This window comes from Kogia breviceps, chromosome 7 (genome assembly GCF_026419965.1).
Source record: "Kogia breviceps isolate mKogBre1 chromosome 7, mKogBre1 haplotype 1, whole genome shotgun sequence".
NCBI lineage: Eukaryota > Metazoa > Chordata > Mammalia > Artiodactyla > Physeteridae > Kogia > Kogia breviceps.
Genome location: NC_081316.1, coordinates 67,524,036 through 67,546,858, shown reverse-complemented (window position 1 = coordinate 67,546,858; position 22,823 = coordinate 67,524,036). Strand labels below are relative to the sequence as shown.

Below are 22,823 nucleotides of genomic sequence, written 5' to 3'. Positions count from 1 at the left end.
TCAGTTTACGCCCAGAAGCATGAAGACTGTACAGCCACCGTAATTGTAACCAAGCCCGGCAGTGTACCTACAGTTGTTCTTTTTTTTTTTTTTTTTTCTGCGGTACGCGGGCCTCACTGCTGTGGCCTCTCCCATTGCGGAGCACAGGCTCCAGACGCGCAGGCTCAGCGGCCATGGCTCACGGGCCTAGCCGCTCCGCGGCATGTGGGATCCTCCCGGACCGGGGCACGAACCCGTGTCCCCTGCATCGGCAGGCGGACTCTCAACCACTGCGCCACCAGGGAAGCCCTACAGTTGTTCTTATTCATAGATTCTCAGATCATTTCAGAATATAAAGATAATTCCGTCAAAAACTCTATCGGATAAGTGGGTTCCATGGATAAAGTAGGTGTTTCATAAAATATAATTTACTCTTTTTTTCTATTTATAGCAAAGCTTTATGATTTTTGAATATATGTTTCAGAAAAAAAGGAAAGTCTCTATTTCTGTATATATTCTTTAGAATATATAGAGTATAGTGGATAAAGGCTGGTTTGTCAAAATAGCCATTCTTAGAATATTCATTAAATACATGAAGTTAAAGTTTCCAAGGAAGAACATGAGAAAAAACATGTATATTTGTAGTTGGAGGAGTTTTATTGTGCCATATTTATATCATGAAACGTTAAGGTGATTAAAGTTCATAGGATGAATCCAACACTAAATAAATGGTAACAGTAGTAGATGTGTAATATAGAATCTGCCATACAGTGTTTTTTCCCTGCACATTTTCATAATAGCCATTTGAGTAATGACTACAACATCCTTCATTTTGACGTCTCTGGGATATACTGTGACAACCTGACATTCCAAAAGTACATCCATTTTCTCACTTGATGTCATTTTACTTGATAAAGAATTTTAATAAGTTACCCAAAGTTAAATAACAATAGCACATGATCTTGTATGGGTTCAGGCTCATTCTTGGTCTCCACTTTCCTCCATGTCTCACAGAATTCAATCAATTGTCTGGTATTTGATTTCTTTTTTTTTAATGGGAGCTGGTCACTATCTCTGAAATTATGCCAAGGGGTATATAGGAATTGATGCTAAGGTCAGTTAATTAGACATTGGTCTCTAAAGAGATAAAGTCATTCAAGTAGGAAAAGACCATATCATGTATAACAGACTTACTTTGCTGTATAGCAGAAACTAACACAACATTGTAAATCAACTATATTCCAGTAAAAAAAAAGACCATATCAGAGACCATATAAATAAAAAGGAAATAAAATTTAATAATTACTCTACTACATACCAAGCACATGTAGATGAATATATTTTCCCCCACAACCTCTTGACATTGGTTCTACTATCTTCATGTGGACAGATGATGTTGCTGAAATTCAAGTCAAAGAGCTGAGAAATGACAGAACTGGAATACGAGCCCATTATTGTATAATTCCCAAATCCATGCTTGTTTCACTATGCTGCCTTGTTTCTCTCCAAAGACACTGAGAGTCCTAGTTAGATAGAGACACATTAAGAAAAAAAAAAAAAATCCCTTCTTTATCTAACCTATGATTCCCTGTTTTGAAAAAATAAAGCACCAAAAAATAAAAAATAAAAAAAAAAAAAATAAAGCACCTAGTTTCTGATAATATCCATGTCCCAGACTTTTTCTGAATGTTCCCATCTAATGACCTATTAGAGTTTTTTTCAGTTTTACAATAATTCTTGTTCATACTAGATTTAGTACTGCTTCAGACATGTTGTTGCTTGTAGCACTATCATCTTACCCTCAAAAGACATGAAGAACATCAGGGAAATGCATTGAAACATCACAGCATGCCTCTCTCTACTTGGGGAACTTTAGGTACTCCGCATGGTACACCCTTCATGATTCACTCCAGCTGATGAAAATTACCCAATCAATGCCCTTCCATAAATTACTCTGCTCTAAGTCAGTCTTCAGCTTATTGAAGTTCTAATAAAATAGACTGACTAAAGAGCAGACAATTTTGTCTCCCTTACACAACTAATGTTCATTCCCCTTTGGCTTAATCCTTAAATGTATTTTAAGTTCAATTCAATGAATGTCCCAGTATATCAGACAGTTGGTAGTATCTTGTGAGACCTGAGGAAGGGATCAGCCAGAACTGAACTTGACTTTAATACAAGACCATGTTCTATTATTGTTTAACTTTGGGTATTTCTCCCCTAGGAGGAGGACAGAGGAGAACTAACCAGCTCCAGGATCAAGGTAAGAGGGGAGTTTTCTTTCAAAAGAATGGGTTCCATTTATTTGAAGGAAACCCCTCCCCCACCTATTTTTAATCCCTTTTTCTTTATACATTTATATTTTTTAACCCAACAGGATTAGGAAAGCAGCTTGCCACCTGTGCATAATAGTTATTTGAATATCCACTTACAAATGAAATAGCAGGAAAAAAATAAAAACCTTCACACAAGTCTTATCAGTTATATGTTAAGGTTTTCCATCATCATTAAATATCAGTGCCAGTTTTCCGTTAAGGATTAGATTCTTACATAGGCCTTAGGAAATTGTCATCAGTTGTTAATTTCACTACATGTAAAATATGGATAGTAACTGACAATCAAACCATAATGGATAATGAGGTTACAAAAATATTAAAAGTAAAATCCAAAGTGTTTCTATAGAAAATATATCATTAAGAAAAATTTTTATTAAAATAAGCAGCTGATATAATTTAAATGATACATAATTTGAAATATGGTCAGTTAGACTTTTGGTGTGAAGTAGTATAGGATTAATGAAATTTTTAAGGTACCCTATGAAAACTGTGGTTAGAAAAATAAGAGGAAAGGGAGGTAATATTGTCTTGAGCAGTACTTCTCCATGCTTATAGAAGCACTTCCCAGGCCTTTTACATTGCTTTTAATGGTTTCCAGTGTTACCTCTCACGCTTTATATTGTTGTCCCTGGACATCATCAGTATTCCCTGCCTTTGGTACTCTATTTCAAATTGGTCCTTTCATAGGGGAGAAATCCAAAGTGGAAACAAGTGAGAGAATTTACAAAGCATCCAGAATTTGAGATATTTGAAGAAATCATATGGATTATGGAGGGATCAGCTTCCAGATTCTATCCAGCATTAGTTTTTTGTTATTGTCGCTCTCCAAGGAGGTTATATCTTAGTGTGACTCAAATGGATTTTAGGAAAGCTTTAGGATCATGTAACTGAGACAATTTGGGCATCAAGAAGAAGGAAATTTTAGGAAGGAGAAGAAATGTGCCAAAAGAATGAGAATTCAGGCAATGAGTTGTCAGTAAATAATCATCATCTTACAGAAACACAGTTTTTGCTTTGTTACAAATGAGTTTAGAATCTTAGCGTTATCTTAAAATTGGATTGTTGGGGTTTTTAATGAAAGAAATTCATTTCAGAAGGATATATTTTTGTCAGAGATTGCTGTCTTCTGAGTAGAAGCCATAGTATTCATGTGATTAGGAACATACATGAGAGCACACGTACAAACTAGAAATTTGATTTTAATGCCAATGTATACTATTTATGTAGATAATGATATTTCAGTGGTCACCAAATCCAGAAACCTAATTACTGAACTTTCAGCAGATAATGCATTTTGCCAGAAGTCAGATAGAACCTAACTTTGAGTTTCTCACTGACTGACTCCTTTAGTGAAAGGTATAGGCTATATTGGAGGCACATTATTCATTCCTAAGCAAAGAAAAAAAAAGTCATAATATTTTTAGTGGGCTATTTATGTGTTAAAATTGGACACCCACACAGATATTAGTTATGTCAGGCAGATCTGTTGTGTACTTTGAATTCTTATGAAATATATCATGGTAATCTCATTCTGAGAAAGAATTGTTGGTGGTTCTGCAGTGACTTCTAGTTCTTTTGGATAACCTGAAATTGAGATAAAACATCATTTTTTTCTCATTTAGTTGCTCAGTAAAGTGAAACGTATTGATCTCATAATAACTGCATTCCATTTATTAAATATATTAAAAATAATGAAAGTGCCCAAACTGGCAGTTTAAAAAGTATCCAACCTGATGAGGAGCTAATAGCTAAAAGACTGTGTGATATGTTCTAGTATTAACCCCAATAGGAACAACTGTAGGCGAGACTTAATAATTTAAACTTTTTGTCGTTTCTTCCTATTTAAATTTTAATAAAAATAAATGAAAATATGTTTCTGTTTGAAATATGATTATGAGCCCTGTTGCCCTCAAAGATAAGAGCTTTGTGTTTCACTTAGAATGGCATAAACTTAAAATATTTATAGACACGTATTTAGAATTCTTAGTCTTCAGCTATTTTCAGAGACTAACAGAAAAGTCACATGCTCTCCTAGTTATGAGCCCCCCTTTGTATGGCAAGTTCAGATAGCTTTCTTTCAAGATCCCATTAGCTTATAATCTCTATTTCTCTAAGACCTATTTTTATCAATCAGTTTCCTTTTTCTGTTTGTGCCATTCTCCCATCTAACCAAAATCCAACCCAAAAGTTAAGGTAGATGAAACAAGATCAATTAAAAGACATTTTAAGTTATGTATTTTGAGTTATATTTAAAGACTAGTCTATTACTAATGAACCTGAAACCTTAAATGAAAGAGAAAAATTAAAACTTTAATATTTTCTCTCAAGAACTTGATAGGAAATTTAAAGTATTTGTATATAAAGGTTAAGTAGATGTATTTAGTGAATTAAATACATTATTTATATATACAATAAAGTAAATCTTAAGTTAAAACAAATACAGTTGACATTTAAAATCTGTTTATGATAAATGAAATTTTTAATTTCTAAAATGTGCTGAATTATATTGTTCTAAGTAGTAAAAATATTTCTAAAGATAGTATGTTTTATTTGCTACACTAAAATAGATTAGAACTGATCTATAAAATTACCAGTATCTGTGATTTTTGTCTTTGGGTTTAGTTGGAAGTATCAGATTTCCCTTGATATTCACAAACAAACTTGTATTTGATTTTATCTTTTAGATTCTTTGGCTACACAAATTGAGCTGGTGATCTCTTTAACTATCTATAATATGGAATACCTTCTTAGATTATTTTGTTTATACAATGGACAAAATTACTTGCCATTATTCATTAAGATGGCTAGTGTCAGTAATTTTTTATGTCCTCCTTGCCAATATTTAATAGACAGTTTTGAAACCTTTTGCTTTATTTTGTTTTATTTTATTTTTTGTGTTTTAAAACACTCTTCATACCAGGTCTTCCCAAAATTCATTAGGTTCCATGGTTGATTCCCTGCATTAGGACTGAGAATGGTATAAAGTACCATAAGACACAGCTGCTGTTCTCCAAGAAGGAGAAAAAAATGGAACAGCTAACATTGTAAAGGAATGTATGACTCAGAACAAATGTGAGTGCTTCTGAAAATAGATAATTTAAAGAAGCAGGAGATAATTAGAATCTAGAATATTTGGGAAAGACCTGATAAAATAGGTTTAGATACAATAGTTGATAAATATTAATTGAATTAATGTCAATGAGTGATTACTGGAAAATGATAAGAATTTAGAAAAGCTAAGAGGAAAAAAAAAAGGGAATTCCTGATAAACTTTCTATCGTGAGACTGGAATTGATTCTGCATAAAACGTATTTGGGACTATAAGGAAACAATACTGGCTGGAGGCAGAGAAGTTCTGTTTGGGAAACTAGGGGTGTTAAGAGGCTGGGCTACTGTGTTAGACAAACCCAGGTTTTATTTCCATCTTTGCCATTTACTAGCCATGTGGATTCAATGAGGATTCAGTGAGAATACAGCAAACTTGACACAGAGTCTGGCTCAACAAAATATAATGAAATTATATTTTAAAGATATATGTAAACTGAATTGTTGGGAAGCCTTGAATACCAGAAAAACTAGAATAGAATAGTATCTTGGAGGCAATGGGGAATCACTGAAGGTTTTTGCCAAAGCACTACAAACAAGCAGAGAAACAAGGTTATTCTGACTCTGAGGATCTAAGAATGGATGAGAGAGTCAGTGGATCCTTGTCTCGGGTGATAAAGGTTTTGATAAGGCAATGCCAGTGTAATAGAAATGAAAATATAAATTTAGGAGACACTTTTCAGAAAAACAGTTCTTAATGGATAATTGACTATAGGAAAGGAGGGGAAATGAGAATTCAAAGATGAGGGGAAATGAGAATTCAAAGAAACTTGAGTTTCTGTGACCTTCTAATTCACTCTACTGAAGCTTTATTATGATGGTGTTCTTGGAGATCCAAGATTAGGTATCATAAAACATTATTACTTAAATCATTAAGAACCTTGTATGTATCAAAATAAACCTATCTTATTTTAACCATGAGAGAAAATAAATGTTACCATCTAATGAAATCAAGTCATCATTTAGGCTGTTAGTATTGTTTTCTAAAAAAAGTCATCTACTATACTTCCTTCTTTGATATTTAGGAAGGCTCAGTTCAGTTGACAAGATCACTTACCTTTGAAGATTTATCTCAGGTCAAGGAGTATTTAGCCAGAGAGAACAGGAGGTGCCACCTTCCTAGTGCAGGGAATATGAATCAAAGCTTAATCAAGGGGTAACCCCTACCAAGCCTGAAAAACTTCTCAGGAAAAAGAAAAGTTTCCTTGGAGAGCCATAGGAGGGAAGAGCAAATAGTTTAACTACACAGGAAAGGAAGACAGGAACAAAGATATCATAGTACTGTGGAAAAGAGCACTGGACTAGAAGGCAGAAGACCTGTGTCCCAGCTGGGCTTTGTTGAGCAAGTCACCTAACTTTCATTAGACCTCAGTGACCACATCTGTAAAATGAGAAAGTTGGAGACAAACTCTAAACCACATTTTGACTCAAATAGTGTAGGATTCTAGTTCTTTAAAACAATCAATGGACATTTTTAAGAATCAGCAAAGGATGGAAAAAGGAAACATGGTCATGGTTCATGGAATGGTTTAGAATTCTGGAAATTGTATAAAGAGAATAAGGAGGTCTAGGAGGTACAAGAATCTAAAGTCAGGGATGGGGCAGAGTGCACACAGCAAATGACAGTCCAGACAAAGCATCTTTGTGAAAGGCCTAGTATTTTTTAAATTTTATTTTAGAATGATGATAATCACAACTTAAAAAGTGAATGACATCTAGAGATAACTTGAAGCACTTCACAATCTTGGTAGTTGTGACTTCACCTTGAAATAAAGCCCTCTTTTGTACAATTTGATAACAGATAATGATAACAATGGGGTGGCTTAGGGCAGGGACTTTATCCCATATAATCTCAAATAGCATACTCAAAGGCCACCACAAATAAAATAAAATTTACATTATTTAATATGATTAATTTATATTTTCTAAATACTATGTAAGGGTAAATAATATGTTTTGACAGTTTTTTTTTTAATTTTTATTGATTTAACAGACAGTCCTTTAAAAAAAACCCATATATGTTGTGCTTGCAGAATGATCACAAATTGAGTTAATACCTTGGAAATTCTTTCTTGCCAAATCACAGTCTTAAAACCTCTTCTCTATTAAAATTCTGGAGCCACCATGGGTCATAGAAATATTTTTACTTCTCTTACCTTTAATAGGCATACTTGAAAATCATCATTAATTAATTTTAAAATAGATTTATTAGAATTGTCAGAGAGGGTTAGATACCCTTCCTCTACCCTGGCTGGTCTATGAATTAAATTGATATGAGACAAATTAACAGGAGAAAAATCAAACAAAAGATTAATAACATGTATACATGGGAGAGACCCAGGAAAACTGACTAATTTGCCAAAGTGGCCCAAACCCTCACCTTAAATGCAATCTTCAGCTAAAGACAAAAGAGGATGTTGGAGGTAGTGATTTGGGACCTCAAAGGGTGAGGAAGACAATTCACATAGAGATGAAAAAGCAAATATTTGGCAAACAAATGCTTGGGTCATGTGGAGACTGAGTGGCTACACTGGAGACTCAGTGGTACACTGAGTGACCTCTGATCTCTAAGGATACCCCCACCACACCTGGTCCATATTCTTTGCAGATTTCTCTGGTGATAGCTCTATTCCTATAACAGGCCCTCTATCTAAATTCGTAAGGCAATTAACAAGAAGGTCAAAGTTTCTTCCTGAGTCTTTTGGGCCTTGATTGTTTTCAGCTTGAAATAATTCACATGCCAGATATATTTTGGGGTGGCAGATTTTGTTCCCCTACAGTCTCGCCTTTGAAACTTCTAGAAGTTTCATAGTCCAGAAGTTGAATAGATATATTGCTTTATATCTCATCCAATTAGTCTCATAGTCCTGACAATAAGTCAGTTCATTTCAGGAGGCTGTGATGCAGGTAGGCTCTCAAAGTTAGGCCTATAGGGTGCAAGCAATTAGATATTTAATAAGAGGTATTTGTGGGGAGACAAAAGAAAAACAAAGGTTAATGATTCGAGCAAATTCTAAACCCAGTGTCTGAGTCCTGAGAGCTGCCAATCAAGATTTCTAGATATCAGGGTCAAAGCATCTTTTACAGTTTGAAATGTCTTCAGTGACGTCATTGGGTGTTCAGGTAAACTTTCCAAGAAGCTTACACAGCAACAGTCAAGAAGTTTGTCTAAATATAGACAATTATGGTAATCTTTCTAAAGTTTATAACAAGTTGTTCAGCTTCAGTTTGCAGGGCTTCAGGAAAAGGGCAGCTTTAGTTCTCAATGATTCCAAGTGAAAAGGAGCAGCAGGAGAAAAATTGGAAACATTAGTTTGAAGAGCTGTAGCCAAATATTTGAGGAAACTATATGAATTCAGGATCCAGTCCAGTTTGCAGGACTGGATCTATACATATAGATTATAGTTTCTGCTGAAACACACATTTTTCTCTAAAAATTACCCTCACTTCTATCAAAGAAAACCAAATTAAGACTAATTTGTTCGCAAAATAATTTTAGTGTCATTAAACTTGGCCTGATTATTTACTTAAGTCCAGCAAGAATACTAATTGACCATATAATCTCTTTTAAATCTGCTTTGCTGGAATTTTTCAAAGGAATCTCCAGATTGAACTTTTAAATGCCTCTCATACCATGAAGCCATGCCAAGTACTAGACATCAGATTTACCTGTAATATATATAGATTTGGGTGAATTCTTCTCTTCTTGATGTCCCGAAAATATCCCGAGGCTCTTGTGCCTGTCAGGAAATGACCTTCCTTACTCACCTGGTAAGGCTGCTGGGAACCCTGTAAGAAAGGTACCAGGCTGTTTTTCCAAAGGGCTTTATGGCTCCATAAAGTCAATCTTAGTTCCTTAAAGCTGTCTGGTCATATCTGATTCTATGCATATTCTCAAAGATGACATTCCAGTCAAAGTCTTGGTAATATAACCAATGTTTCCAATTGTGTTCTAATACAAGAATAGATTCTTAGTGAACATGTGTAAATAAATATATCGCCATGAAAATAAGAATACTCACTAAGAGTTTCCAAATTCTGGAGGGATCAGGTAGGAAGAAAAAGTTGTTTCAATTCTATTTACAAAGGTATAATTTACCAAATTCCTATAAGCTATAGTTAATATAAGAGGAAATGTTTCTTTTTATCTGGAAAGCAAAGATTAAAAAGCCAGTAATATTTCAGACAAAAAGTCATAAAAATTATAAATCATATTCATCAGTTCATTCTGTCCCATATAATTATTCTTATTGATTTTGATCTTTTATTAGCAGTTTTATGAAGCCATTAGGTTTTTCATTAGAATTCTATAATTTCTTACTAGTTTAGTGGTATGATCTGCAAGTTATCAGAAACTTATATTTGTCCAAAAATCCTTTCTATGAATCATCTTGAAGATCTTCATTTTGTAAAAGCATTTTAGTAAAACAATAACTGTCTATAAATGACAAAAGACAAATTAAAAATCTGATTGCAATGCAATTGACAAGGAAATTTGGCTATTTCTGTGACATACAACATTTTAAGATAATAACTAGAAAAATGATAACATACCAGGACATATCTGAATTTTAGGAAGTTCAAAACTTATAGAACATTTATATTAATGAAATTTACCCATACAATATAACCTAAGAAGCTTTATCATTTCTCATTTGACAATGCTTCCCATGTAATTTGACATACCATGTTTGTTAGTTTAGTATCTCTCTTTGAGATTTTTCAGGGGCCCTCTGAAACATCCCAAAGTTAGCTAGAGGTCAAAAGGACTTTATTTAGAATTTTGATTTAGGAAAGTTTGTCAAAGCTATCAAAAGGTTTTAAAACACTTGGTCAAATAGGATTATAGGTCACTCTGAAACAATACTTATTCACTTAATCAAAGTGACAATAAAAGATTTCAAAAGTAAATATAGAAAGTTACAACAGGTTACTTGAAAGGTAAGAAATTTTACAATCTGTTATCAAAGTAGACAAATATTCCAAGAAAAATTTGTCTTCCTAACAGGAGAGAGAAAACCAAATTCTAATTTTGCACCAGCTTACTTTTAACATTAGAATTAATTTACTCAATTAAATTTATTTTAATCTTAACCAGTCCTGACCAAGCACAAAACTCTTCACAGGGTTCCTTTTCCACAAATCTTCTATAACTGCCTTTTTCACCTTCAGATTTTGTCCTGTGATTTCTCTTTTACTCTCTCCCTCTTTTTTTAACCTTTCTTTAGGACAAAATTACTTTTTTTCCTTAACAAAAAGCATTTCCACTCATACCTTTTTTCTTCTTACATATGAAAATGTTTTCCTTATTAGTTTTAGTATTTTTAATTATATAGATTAATTAGAATTTGTAACCCTTAGAAACCTTAATTTCTAGTGAAAACTAAGAAGTAAGCAACTGTAAACTGTTATACCAGTAATTTGGGGGGGAGAGAAAACTTATAAATACATTTTATAATTTCCAAAAACATACATTTCCTTATAGCATAATTTTTTTTTCAATGTGATGCATGACATGTTTCTAATAAACCCAACATCTTTAGTTTTTCTGTAATAAGAAGACAAAAGTAGACTTGGATTTGTTTAGCAATTAATATTTCAGCATTTTATCTTCTCTAGAAATGATCTAGACAGTCAATGAATTCCCATCATTTAACTTAGCAAAACTCTATAGCTTCAAGTTACCAATAAAATTTGTGGAAATTACTTTTAAGTAGATATGCCATGAAACATAATTATTCTTAAAAAGTTCATCTAAAACCTCTTTTTTATTTAAATTTATTTAATTAGTTATGAAAATTTTATCATACAAAATTTATCCTTTTTGGTGACAAATTTTGTAACAGAGATAACTGAATGTATTTAACTTGTGGTAAACGTGGTAGAATGTGTTTAATTTACATTTAATGCTGATAACTCTCAAGATAAGCCTGTTTAATTAAACCAACAAACTTAAACTTGCTTTTATTTATTAAAGATTAATCCTAGATCAGGTACACTTGAAAAGTATTTGGATTCATTTCTACTACATTTAGAAATGTTTAATTTATAAGTGCTTACTTTTAAGTCAATTAAAAAGACCTCTTTACAAATTAATTTTGGTAATACCATTCAGAGATACAAAAATACCATATCTATAATGTACACACATAGACATAGACACAACCAGAGATGTCATAGCTTTCATTGTAAAAGTTTAGTCATGAATTAGGTACAACACAAAACTCACTGGTTTATAAATAACAATTGGAATAAATTTGTATCTGCTCAGATTGCTAAGGCTTTTTACTATGTGGAAAAAACTTTTAAGACTTGTATTTGTCCTTGATAAATCTTTAAGGAGGCTGTGAATTAGATTTTGTGTGAGGGAGCATTTCCAGCAGATTGTACTTTTTAAAAGATCTCTTTTTTTTCTTTGGTGTTTCAGGTTCTACCTGATTGAGTCAACCAGGCTCAGTCTCAGGCCATTGTGAGCTGTATATACATTTCTGATTTTGTAGAGATTTGCAAGACAAAGGTGGTTGCTTTCCATTTCCCCTAAGAACTGGGCTGCTGCCAAAATAATATCAAACGGCTGATCTGTTCATCCAACTACATTTTCTTTAATTTGTTTCTTAATATCACAGAGAAGATTTCCAACTAAAATGGAAACCAAAAGATTTCTATGTTCTAGAAATTTAGGTTTCAAGGCATCGTGCCTTCAAAAAGTCTGCACAAAGCATTCAATAAATTCCCTCTTTCTGAGTGCACAAGGCCACCCCATACCCATTCACTCTAGGGGCAAAATCTTCCACTAGTGGTTCTTTTAGCCCCTAAATATCAGCCCCCAATTTCCATCTCATATTATGTGGGCTAGGCAACCCTATTGGCTTCCTTTAGCATATTCAATTAACACTGCCTAAAGGGTGGATTTACCTGCCCTGTCTTACAATACCAGGCAAGGGAAGACAAAGTGTCCATCCCCACAGTGCAATCAGGCAAAAGAGATGCTACCATCTTACATAAAGCCCATTCAAATACACAAATTTTCTGATAAACTTTCATCTTAGTTCTATCAGTTCTTATACTTTTAACCTTAGTTTCCATTAGGACCCTATCAACAAGTCTCAGTCTTACAAGGAGTCCCAGAAACTTTTCCTTTTTTTCCCCCAGCCATTTTATTCATTCCTGTATAAAAGGCTTTGAGGACCCCAGTAAGAGGTTGAGCCAAGGGACCCAAGCCTTTTTGTCAATCTTTGATTTGATTAATTGGCCTAACTGTTGCCCCAAGCAATTGCTGGTCAGGATTCTCAGAGTAATTTTTTCCTTCCAGCTTTTTAAATTTATCCAAACTGGGGTAATTAGAGCAGATTTGTTTGGTGGCCTTTAATGTCAGGGAACACCAATAGGGGGTCCCTTTGGCTCACACAATCCTAGGTAGTGCTGTATTAAAAACCTTTGTTTTGATCCCATCAATGTTTGTTTTATTTATCCCAACTCTTAATAACCATCTAAAGATTTCCATCTTGCTGTGATGAGTTCCATGACTCTTCCCTTTCTGATTCCTCTTTATTCCACCACTTTCAATATTTGCTTTATTTATTTTATTTTTTAACAACCCTTTAAAAATTTCCATCTTGTTGGGAAGAGTCTCTTTCTCCTCAATTCTCGTATTAATTAAATGTTTTTATTAGCATCTGTAAGACCCATTGAGGGGAAGCGGAGACCACAAATTTAATAAGGCTTCCTGAACAGGTTTTTTGTTTTTATTTTTAAAACTAAGAGAGTTCTTAAGGTTAGCTGTTATATATCATTGTATCCACCTTTTAATTTGGTCTTTCCATAGGTACCAGTAAAATGGCTGTTTATGAAGACAGCTTTCTAAAAATTGAACAATTTAGAAGTTTTTCCAATTCAAAGGATCCATCATCTGGCCATTGATGAGTAGGATCTTAATAGTGATTCAAACCAATAAGCCAATTTATGGAAACACCTTGAGGTAACTTTCCAGACCATGGTACCACGGACACAAGAGACGTCCCGAAGTTCCCATCTTCCAAAGGCTCACTCCTAAAAATAGTCTAAGAAAGTTTGAGAAGATAAAGGCCCCTTATGGACTGGACCCCTAATAATAAAACTCCTCTGAGAGCTGGCACAGCTGGACAAAGAGACTGCTCAGAATCCCAGCCTATTTAACTGGCTGCCAAATGCACACTGGTATGTGCACCTTTTGGATGGCAGAAACCAGAGAGATTTTTCTAATTAGTATATAAAACAAACTTTCAAGGCATAGAAGAGAAAAAGAAAACCTAATCAGATCAATGGTTTTATCCTTATAACAAATGACACAAAAGACAGAGACAAAGAAAAACAGTGACCATCCTTGGGAGAAAAAAGATCAATAAACCAAAAGTAGTACTCTACCAAATTTTAAACCAAGAGTCATGAAGTCCAGAGATATTTTGGGGTGGCAGATTTTGTTCCCCAGCAATTCCCTGAAATTGTATATCAATCTGGATTTTGTACATTTATGCATTTTTCCTGAGAAAGTATCCATGCTTTCATTGACTTCTAAAAGAAGTCCATGACCAAAGGAGGATAGAAAATTCTACTCTGTGACCTAAAATTGACAAAAGTCAAGAAACTAGACTGCATGAAATATTTGTAAATATTACATTTAAAAAAACTCAACAGTAAAAATACAATTAAATGTTTTATTTATCACAATCTCTAGCTAGTGTGCTGACTATATTTACTGGCAGATATCCTCACAAATATCATAGTGATCCTTCTAAACATCACATTCTTCAGACCTAGTTCTCAAATAGGAATTAGTCATGCAAATTCCAAAGAACACAATTTAGAGACAATTCTTGGAATCTAGCCTGGTATTAACTCAATTTGTTCAGTTCTTTTTGTTTCAATTGAATTATGAAATACAAACATTTCTATAGACTAACTTAACTGCATATATGTCATCCAAATTAAAGACAATAAATCCCTCATTATCAAAGTGGTTTTCAAATGCTCATTATAAATCCTGTTGGGTCTGAATTGTCTTTCCCCTTAAAAAAAAAAAATTTCCCTCTGAATTTTGATATTAAATTATTGATCAATAGTGCCATTTTATGCAAATCTTACCTGTCATCACATAAGCAAACTGAAGTGAAAACTTAATAACTTTTCTAAAAATGTTTGCATGTATATATATATATATATATATATATATATATATATATATGGAGAGGAACTCAGCCCAAATTCTACCTTTGGAAAAAAGTGCACAAATCCAATGAAGCAAAAAGAGCCTTGTGCTTGTTTACTGGAAGGAATAATTTGGGGGAAAAAGTAATAGCATAACTACAAGTTAAATTGAAAACAGTGGAACATTGATAAATGCTGGGAATTAGACTTCCAGGCCTAAATAGCTGATAAATGGTAGAACTGTGAAAGCAAATACCTTTCCTTAAATCAGATATATTTAGTTAACCTCTTATTATTTGACAGCTTATTGATTTTTATTCACTTTTTATATTTCCTTGAGTGATAAAATAGTTCTTTTTCTCAGCTAGTTATTAACTGACTATATACAAAGTTCTGGGATTTGTTGAAAATTGTTTTCCTGCTAATTTTCTTTAGCTGTCTTTATGTGGGAATGGGGAGGGGATGGTGGGGACTTCATTAAACCACAAAAGTAAAATCCCCTGTGATATTTGCTCATGTCTACTAATCTCATCTTGTATATGGGATGGACTTCCATGTACACAACACCTGTTACAATACTGACAATATGACCATCATTTAAATATCAGAATGAATAATCTATAGAGTTGTTTATTATTTATTTTTCATGAAATTACTATTTTCTTATTAGAGTGGCCCTAGAAAAACTTCTGCATATATTTACCTGCTGCATAACAAAATTTAAATCAAATGAGTTTTCCAGTCTGGAATTTTAGTTTTATTTCAAAAAAATGATAGAGTAAATATGTTATATGATGGAAGATTTGTTTTAATTGCCTTTTAAAAAATTACTGCAAAACATTGAAAAAGACTTTTTTCTTAGAGTGTCTAATACTTGTTTGGAAAAGAACAAACAATGATCACATTGTTTAACAATGATCACATTAAGATCACAATGAATATACAAATTTGTTTCTTTATTTTCACTCAACATTAAGCATTTCCCTGGTCATTAAAATCGTGTAATGATTGTTAAACATTCAGTCATATGGATTATCGGTGCTTACTAATACTAAGACCTCAAGAGCTTTGCAAAAATGTAGATACACTGCCCCCAATTCAGAAGATTCTGATACAGCAAGTTTAGCCCTGAACATCTGTATTGGTAATAAGTGGTTCTGACACTCAGATCAAGCTTGAAAACCTCTGCTGTACACTAAAATCTACTTACTTCTCCCTTTCTGATGGGCATATAAATTGCTTTCAGCGTTTTGCTATATAAATATACTATAATATTTATTATGTTACTCTGTCAACATCACTGATTAATTTCTTAGGATTGATTCCTCAAAGGGGAATTATTATCAATAATTTTCAATATTGTCAATAATTTTCAAGGGTAAGAATTGTTTTTTAAGTTTTTGTTGTACAAAAACATATTATTCTTTCCTGGTTTAAATTCTATTTTCAGTGTATTAGGACAACATTAAATCCTTGACTGTATTGAACATTATCCTTACTTTTATCTTTGCCAATATGAATAGCAAAAAAATGAATTTGCATTTCTTTAATTCACTTTAGTTTAATTCCAAGTAAGGTTGAATTATTTTTATATGATTTTGTACTTCTTCCTGCATAAATTATCTACCAATGTCCTTTGCAGGTTTTAAAGGATTTTCCTATGTGTTTTACACAATTGCATGTTGATTCACATAATTTTTCAGTTTTAAAAAAATACATTAAAATTTATCAGGACTACAAAAAAACTTTCTAGCATCATTCAGGTAAATATTCTGGACATTTTAACACTTGATATTTAAATTTTATAGGGAGTTTAGTATGAAGAGCACACTCAAGTTAAAAGAGTACAGGCCTAAAACTAAAGAGACTTTCTCATGTGTATATAATTAATGGATCCTTTTTTATAAGGATAATAAAGCATTAGCAAAATTACACAGTAGTTTAGACAAATAAAATCCATTAGGTCCATATATTATTAATATCAGGGACAATAATGAAGTGTTCAACCTACTAAGTGAAATGTAATTGAATTTGTTTTAACCAGATTAAATATAATATTGCAAACTATTTATTCTACAAATTATATATTCCCTGAATATCTTGTGTGCAAACAATGACTAGGTCTAAGGCTTGTATATCAGTCCTTTACAATAATATTCTCAAATCCAGGAAATCGTAAGAGTACTTTACTAAACAAACTTTTAAAAATTTATATTTATATAGGTAGACATTTTATCAGATGTAAACTTTAATATCTCACCAACAGAAAAAATTGTACTATAAGAATTATGGTCTAGTAGTAAATACAATGAGTGAGGCATAAAGTAAACATAAAAGCATATCTAAATCGATAGAATTTAATGATAAATTATTTATGGAAATATAAAGAGTAAGAGATAAATATCTTAGCTTAAATTAATCATGGTTTCAACAATAAAATCTTAATTTGCACTAATTTATCCAAAATTAATAAATGGTAAAAGTTTAGGTCTGTTAATTCCCATTCTAAAGCTTTTGTTTAGTTAACAAAAATGGGTCCCAGATGCTAGGGCAATGGGAGATGGATTTTCATAATCTCAAACTCAATTGAATGATTTCAGGAGTAAAAAACCCTAGAATTTTTCCAGAGGTCCTGGAATTTGTCCGGGTGAGCATTTTTGTTCCAGGCCTGAATTAAGTTCCCCATGACCTCACCACTATGAAAAAAGCTATTTGGAGAGGGGTTTTTCTTACCTGGGATTCCCCTAAGTCATAAAAGGAAAAGGCAAATAAGTATGTTACCTGGGTCCTATTGCAGTCTATAAAAGGTCACTGTCAACATACCTGGGCTCTCAAATGTGGTTTACACTTCCAGCAAAAATATGATCACTTATTGTTGTTTCTTCCTCTCCTTTCATTTTAAAATGAAAGCAAGCCATTTCAATTGAGTTTATTCTGTAAAAGCTGCGTTTAATAGAATGAAAGGAATAATTAATGTAAAAAATAGCCCACAATATTTTTCTTCTTTCTTTTATCTGCTTGGCAGATCACTATTATGGCTTCTCTGATGCTTAATCAGGACAAGAATATCCTTATCATCAATATGAGTTTCTGACATAGATTTCAAAATCTATGTCTGAAATGTATGAAGGGGATTCCAAAGTAATAGTAAAATGTGCTGCAGCAAGGATCTGCTGTCTATGTCCCTTATTTACATGACTCCTTATGACTTCCTTAGGCTTGCTTGTAATTATTCCTTCAGGGTTCCTTTTTCTTTTTGTCTGGATAAAAAAATACCTTTTAAACTAGTCTAGAAAACTGAGTAAAGTAACTTTACGTATATTTTAAAAGTCAGTTGATGATTCTTATTAATAACATGTAAAAGTGATGCATTCTATAAAATAGAACAGATGTTCAAAAAGTCCTTACAGATGTGGTTTATGCTGCATTTTAAATAGCAATCTAAGGATGCCTTTTGACCTAAACTGATTACATAGGGAAATTACATCTTTAGTCAGACAACTGTAGAAAATAGCAGGCACTTTTAATAGGCAAAGAAATCTTGAAATCCTAAAGACTGTCTCTAAATATTAATTACAAAGTGCCTTCATTTAAGAAAAGTAAATTTTACATGTGATAGTATTATGTGAATTCTATTGAAGAACCACAGGAAAATGTGGATTGTGAACTGGGCAGTGACTTACTTACGGGTCAAGTATATTATATAACCAAATATAGATACATACACACACATATATAAGGATAGCAGTGTGAAACTGAACTGTTTTTACATGGCCTATTAGATGTTGTTAGAAAGACAATGTCTTAGAATAACTTTGTAGAAAGCTTTATTCCAAACAATTTTCTCAACATAAAGCTTTTTTTCCTTATCCATTTTTTAATTTTGCTTTTTTGTTTTCTATTGTGCTGTGAAACTGTCTTTGGACATGGCTAGTAACCATGTTAAATAACCCTCTCATGAAATGATTTTAGTTTTATCAAAGGAATGATCTAAACCAACATATAAAATAATTGGGATACCACTTTATTGGAAAAAAATCTAATAGAAATGTTTAAGACTAAGTGGATTATAAAACTAAGTTTCTCCAAAATAGAAAACTTTAGATGTTAGCTTCACTTCATTGAAAGACAAATATATTTAGCTTCTTATGGACATAAAATAAATTAAAACAACTCTTTTCTCCCAACAGCATTTTTTAAAAATAGATGCTCTATCTTCACTGAATATTCATTCATCCCTAGATTTCAGTCTGGTCCTTTTGGTGATTAAACTGACAACTTGGTATTGTTCATTTCAGGAAGTATATTAATTATTTTATACCACTAACATAGGACTTACTTGGAAATGTGGGGACAGCTAATCATTTACTTAGCATTTAATAAATGGTAGTCTAACTTTTAAAAAATGTTAATCCTCTCAGAGTGTGTGGTTTACTCATGGGAAATGTTTACTCTCCAAGTGGATCAGACCATTACAACACTGGAAAATGCACATCATTTACCTGAAATATTACAAAAACATTTTAAAAGAATAAATACATTAATAGGCTGATTTGTAGTGAAATGTGACATTTTATTAATCAACTAAATGATAGTTCACTTGCAAATCAATGTTCAAATACTACTCATTAACATGAGATTGTTTTGTTTTATGGGAGGCAAAACCCATGACACATTTTTTTAATCCTTTTAGAGAATAATTAGAATGTGCTACCCTTATTCCCCTAAAGAGATAAACATGGAGCAAATCTAATATAGTGTTTGTTTGCAAAGTCCATATCAAATGCAGCATGACTTCCTGTGGTTTAATACATAATTTAAACAGTCAAATTGGATATATGATCCTGGTTTCTAAATAGCATCTATTGACTTTAAGAATCAACATGAAATTCAAATATAAGCTCCCTGAGAGCTGCTACTACATTTCTCTTGACTATTCTATGACTTCCAGCCCAGGAAACTGAACCAACGCAAATAATAAAAGGAATAATAATTAAGCCATACTCTTTGTTGTCAGGAAATCAGTACACAAAAATTAGTGGCTGATTTGCTGATTTGTTTATGCAGTTATGTTTTTCCTTCTGGGAATGAATTTTCATTTGTCTCTTATGGGTCGTTGACATTCTTAGAGGCAAAGGAATTCAAGACACAATTCTTTCTCAATTACTAGTAAATTCAAGTTTATTACTGTTCTGCAAAAAAAAAAAATCCATGTAATTGGTTGATGTTGATGTCAGTTACTTGACAAGAAATGAACTGTGAAAGTGAACAACACCAAATGCTACAGGTTTAATACACTTTGAAGGAAGTTACAATTGCCTGGTGGAAGGGGCTGCAGGATGACAAAATGAGAGGTTTATTTAGCGTCTAAGAGAAGCTTATAAAAGAGCTTAAAACCTCATTCCTTCTAACATCTTAACAGCTGTGCAGTTTCTTACAAAATATGTTTTATCGTTTCAAGAAATGCTGTTAACCTCGCAGTTTTAAAACTGAATGAACAAGGCCTCTTGGACAAATTGAAAAACAAATGGTGGTACGACAAAGGAGAATGTGGCAGCGGGGGAGGTGACTCCAAGGTTAGCCTCAATGTCACCAAAAGCGGGTAAACAGTATGTAAAGTAATAGGTGCATCTGCTGGGAGACATAATTTAGACCTACTAATACCACCGAAGTTGCTAGTCAAGTCCCTTCGCAAACTTAAGTATGCAATTACTGTCAAAGCAAAAATATTTGCAAACAATATCAATTTGGGGACACACTAACAAACTTAACTAAAATAGTCACTGAAAATCTCTGGCTTTGAAGAAGTTATGGATCAGAAATAGTCCTAGGAACCTCAGTTTTGGAAAGCAGGCTTTTGAAAGAACAATTAGCGAAGAGGAGAGAGAACAGAGAAGTTCAGTCTGTCTTGTTTTCCTCACCAGAGCTGCCACGAAATGTTTTTAAGTAATAACAATAATCTGACTCAACTAAATCAGGTACCTACCAGAAAGACATTTCTCGACTTAAAACTCTCAGGCTTCCATTAAATAGCAAGTTATATAACAAATCAAAGGTAATCATATGAACTAGACAGTTTTTGCCTTCCTTAATGGATCAAACTAAAGAAAGATCCGGCTACAAAAATAAGATCAACTCAGCTTTATCTTTACTGAATCCCTGTCATATTTCCAGCTTCATAAAATAATGTTTTACTTTTATTTCTAAGCAGAAGTTATTAACTAGTGTTCCAGAACTCTTCTTCACTGTGGATAGATGTAAAGGAAACAATCCAGAGATGGGAATATTCTGACTGAATTTTCTTTCCTTACATATCTTCAACTGGTATGTAAGAACATTGAAAATTTTTACATATACACTCTTCCTTTTAAATTCTAGAGAATTGCCCAAAACAAGTAGTCCTGCTCATCTTCAGGTTCTTGGTTGGGCTACAAATTCTCTCACTTGCCTGGCCACCAAAACCTGAGAATTATGCTCTGTTTAAAGGGTATATCTGTCAAGGAGGCTGCGAACCTCAACCTCTTCCAATACTAGTAACTTCCTCCTTGATCCTGATCTGAAAAGCCTTTCAAATTCAGCTCACTTGTATATTTCCATCTTATAGACAGCCCTGTTGCAGGAGGAGAAAAAAATATACTTTACAAAATGAATATTCTGACCACAGAAGGAGGCATGAAAAAGGAAGAGACAGAATTGTGTGGACCCAATTCTGATCATCCATCTCCTATCTTGAGGGAGAATCTGAGTCCCTGGAGAAAAAAAGCAGAGAAAATCTAGAGAGAGTCATCAGGGATTCTTCTGATGGTTCCCCTTTAAGACACCTCCATTCAAGACAGCAACAGTATGTTTTCTTCAGAAGTATTAACTCTTTTATATTTTGGAGCCCCACCTTACCTAGAATGTTCTGATCATTTCCATAAAAATATGAATACATAAATACATACATATATACACACATAAATAGAATATTGCTCATTTACACTAATAATCTACTCCTCTATGCAAATTAGAAATGTAAGAAAATGTACTCTAGTAGCACCAGAGAAAACAAAACTGAAGATATTCTATTCAATTAGAAAAACCTTGTTTGAAATTTTTATTTTTATCACAAATATAAACAAAGTATAACATTGCTTAACAGATAAAATTTTCCACAAAAAATGAATAATTAATTCCTGTTTTAGTGTATATTAAAGACTCTTAGACTCTTTCCAGAGAAAAATAAGCAAGCAGAAGCAGAAATGTACACATAATGGAAAAATCTACGTAACAAAAGTCATTTTAATGTATTTAAATAAGGGATTGTACAACTCAATTGAATTTTAATCTGTTTGCATCCAACATTGGTACGTAATGGACACCAAATAAATATTTGTTGTCCAAAGAAATAAATATGAAGCTAACCTTGTAGTTTTCAAAAATCAAACTGCTTATTCATGTACTTTCACCTGTTACTTTCACCAAACATGAACTATAAGATGATATTCTAAAATGTTATTTCGTATTTTGAGACATTTTCTAAAATGTTATAAAAATTAACGTAAAATGTATGTTAATTACATATATAATTACAGTATGTTCTATTTTCCCTCAGGAATTTTGTTTTCACACTAGAAAAATATTTCTACTAGGTTGTATATTGATATAATATTTATCACCAATAGAATAGGTAATAATAATAATACCCTACTCTGCATTTATTTTAAAAGGTGATTTTTAAATGGCCTGACCTAACTTAAATCAAAGTAAATTACCAGGAGACAGTTGCTGCTTTTAAATTTTTGTTCTGTAGCTCCTTTGGGTGACATTTTCTTTTAAAACTTACCTTACCCCTTCCATTTGGCCTGATCTTTATCAAAAGAGGTGAAAGGAGGAAAAGTGCTGAATTGGAGGAAGAGACTGGCTCTTATGACTTTGCTAACTGTAAAGCCAAAGCAGAAGAGAAAATTAAATACTGCCAGTTTATCTACAGGCACATTGTGTGAAATGCACACTCAGTGATCTCAGCAAAAGTATACTATAATCTGGTGTGATCTGATTTTGACATACAGAATCTTAGTAGGAAAAAATTAACTTTCCTAACAGTGATTCATCTGGCGAAGGGGGGAAAGCATGGAAAGCTGTACCACACATGAATTATGTTCCAATGAGGGGCTAATTGACCCACCTGTCATTTATAGGATTATTAACAAGGAAAGACATCTCCAGCCTTCCATACAG

At 32.9% G+C, this 22,823-nt stretch overlaps 1 protein-coding gene across 6 annotated transcripts in view; it reads left to right on the top strand.

Moving 5' to 3' along the window:
- Positions 1 to 22,823, top strand: part of GRIA4 (glutamate ionotropic receptor AMPA type subunit 4) — a 526,465-nt gene that overhangs the window by 490,879 nt on the left and 12,763 nt on the right. For 2 of the 6 annotated variants that reach the window (XM_067038559.1, XM_059068908.2), the window contains exon 15: positions 20,065 to 20,179. The exons of 2 other annotated variants lie outside the window; for them this stretch is intronic. In XM_067038559.1, coding sequence (XP_066894660.1) covers positions 20,065 to 20,179 — 115 coding nt within the window. Of the gene's footprint in view, positions 1 to 2,203; positions 2,243 to 20,064; positions 20,180 to 22,823 lie in introns of those variants that run through there. 2 more of the 6 variants (XM_067038561.1, XM_067038562.1) reach the window with 2 other exon arrangements.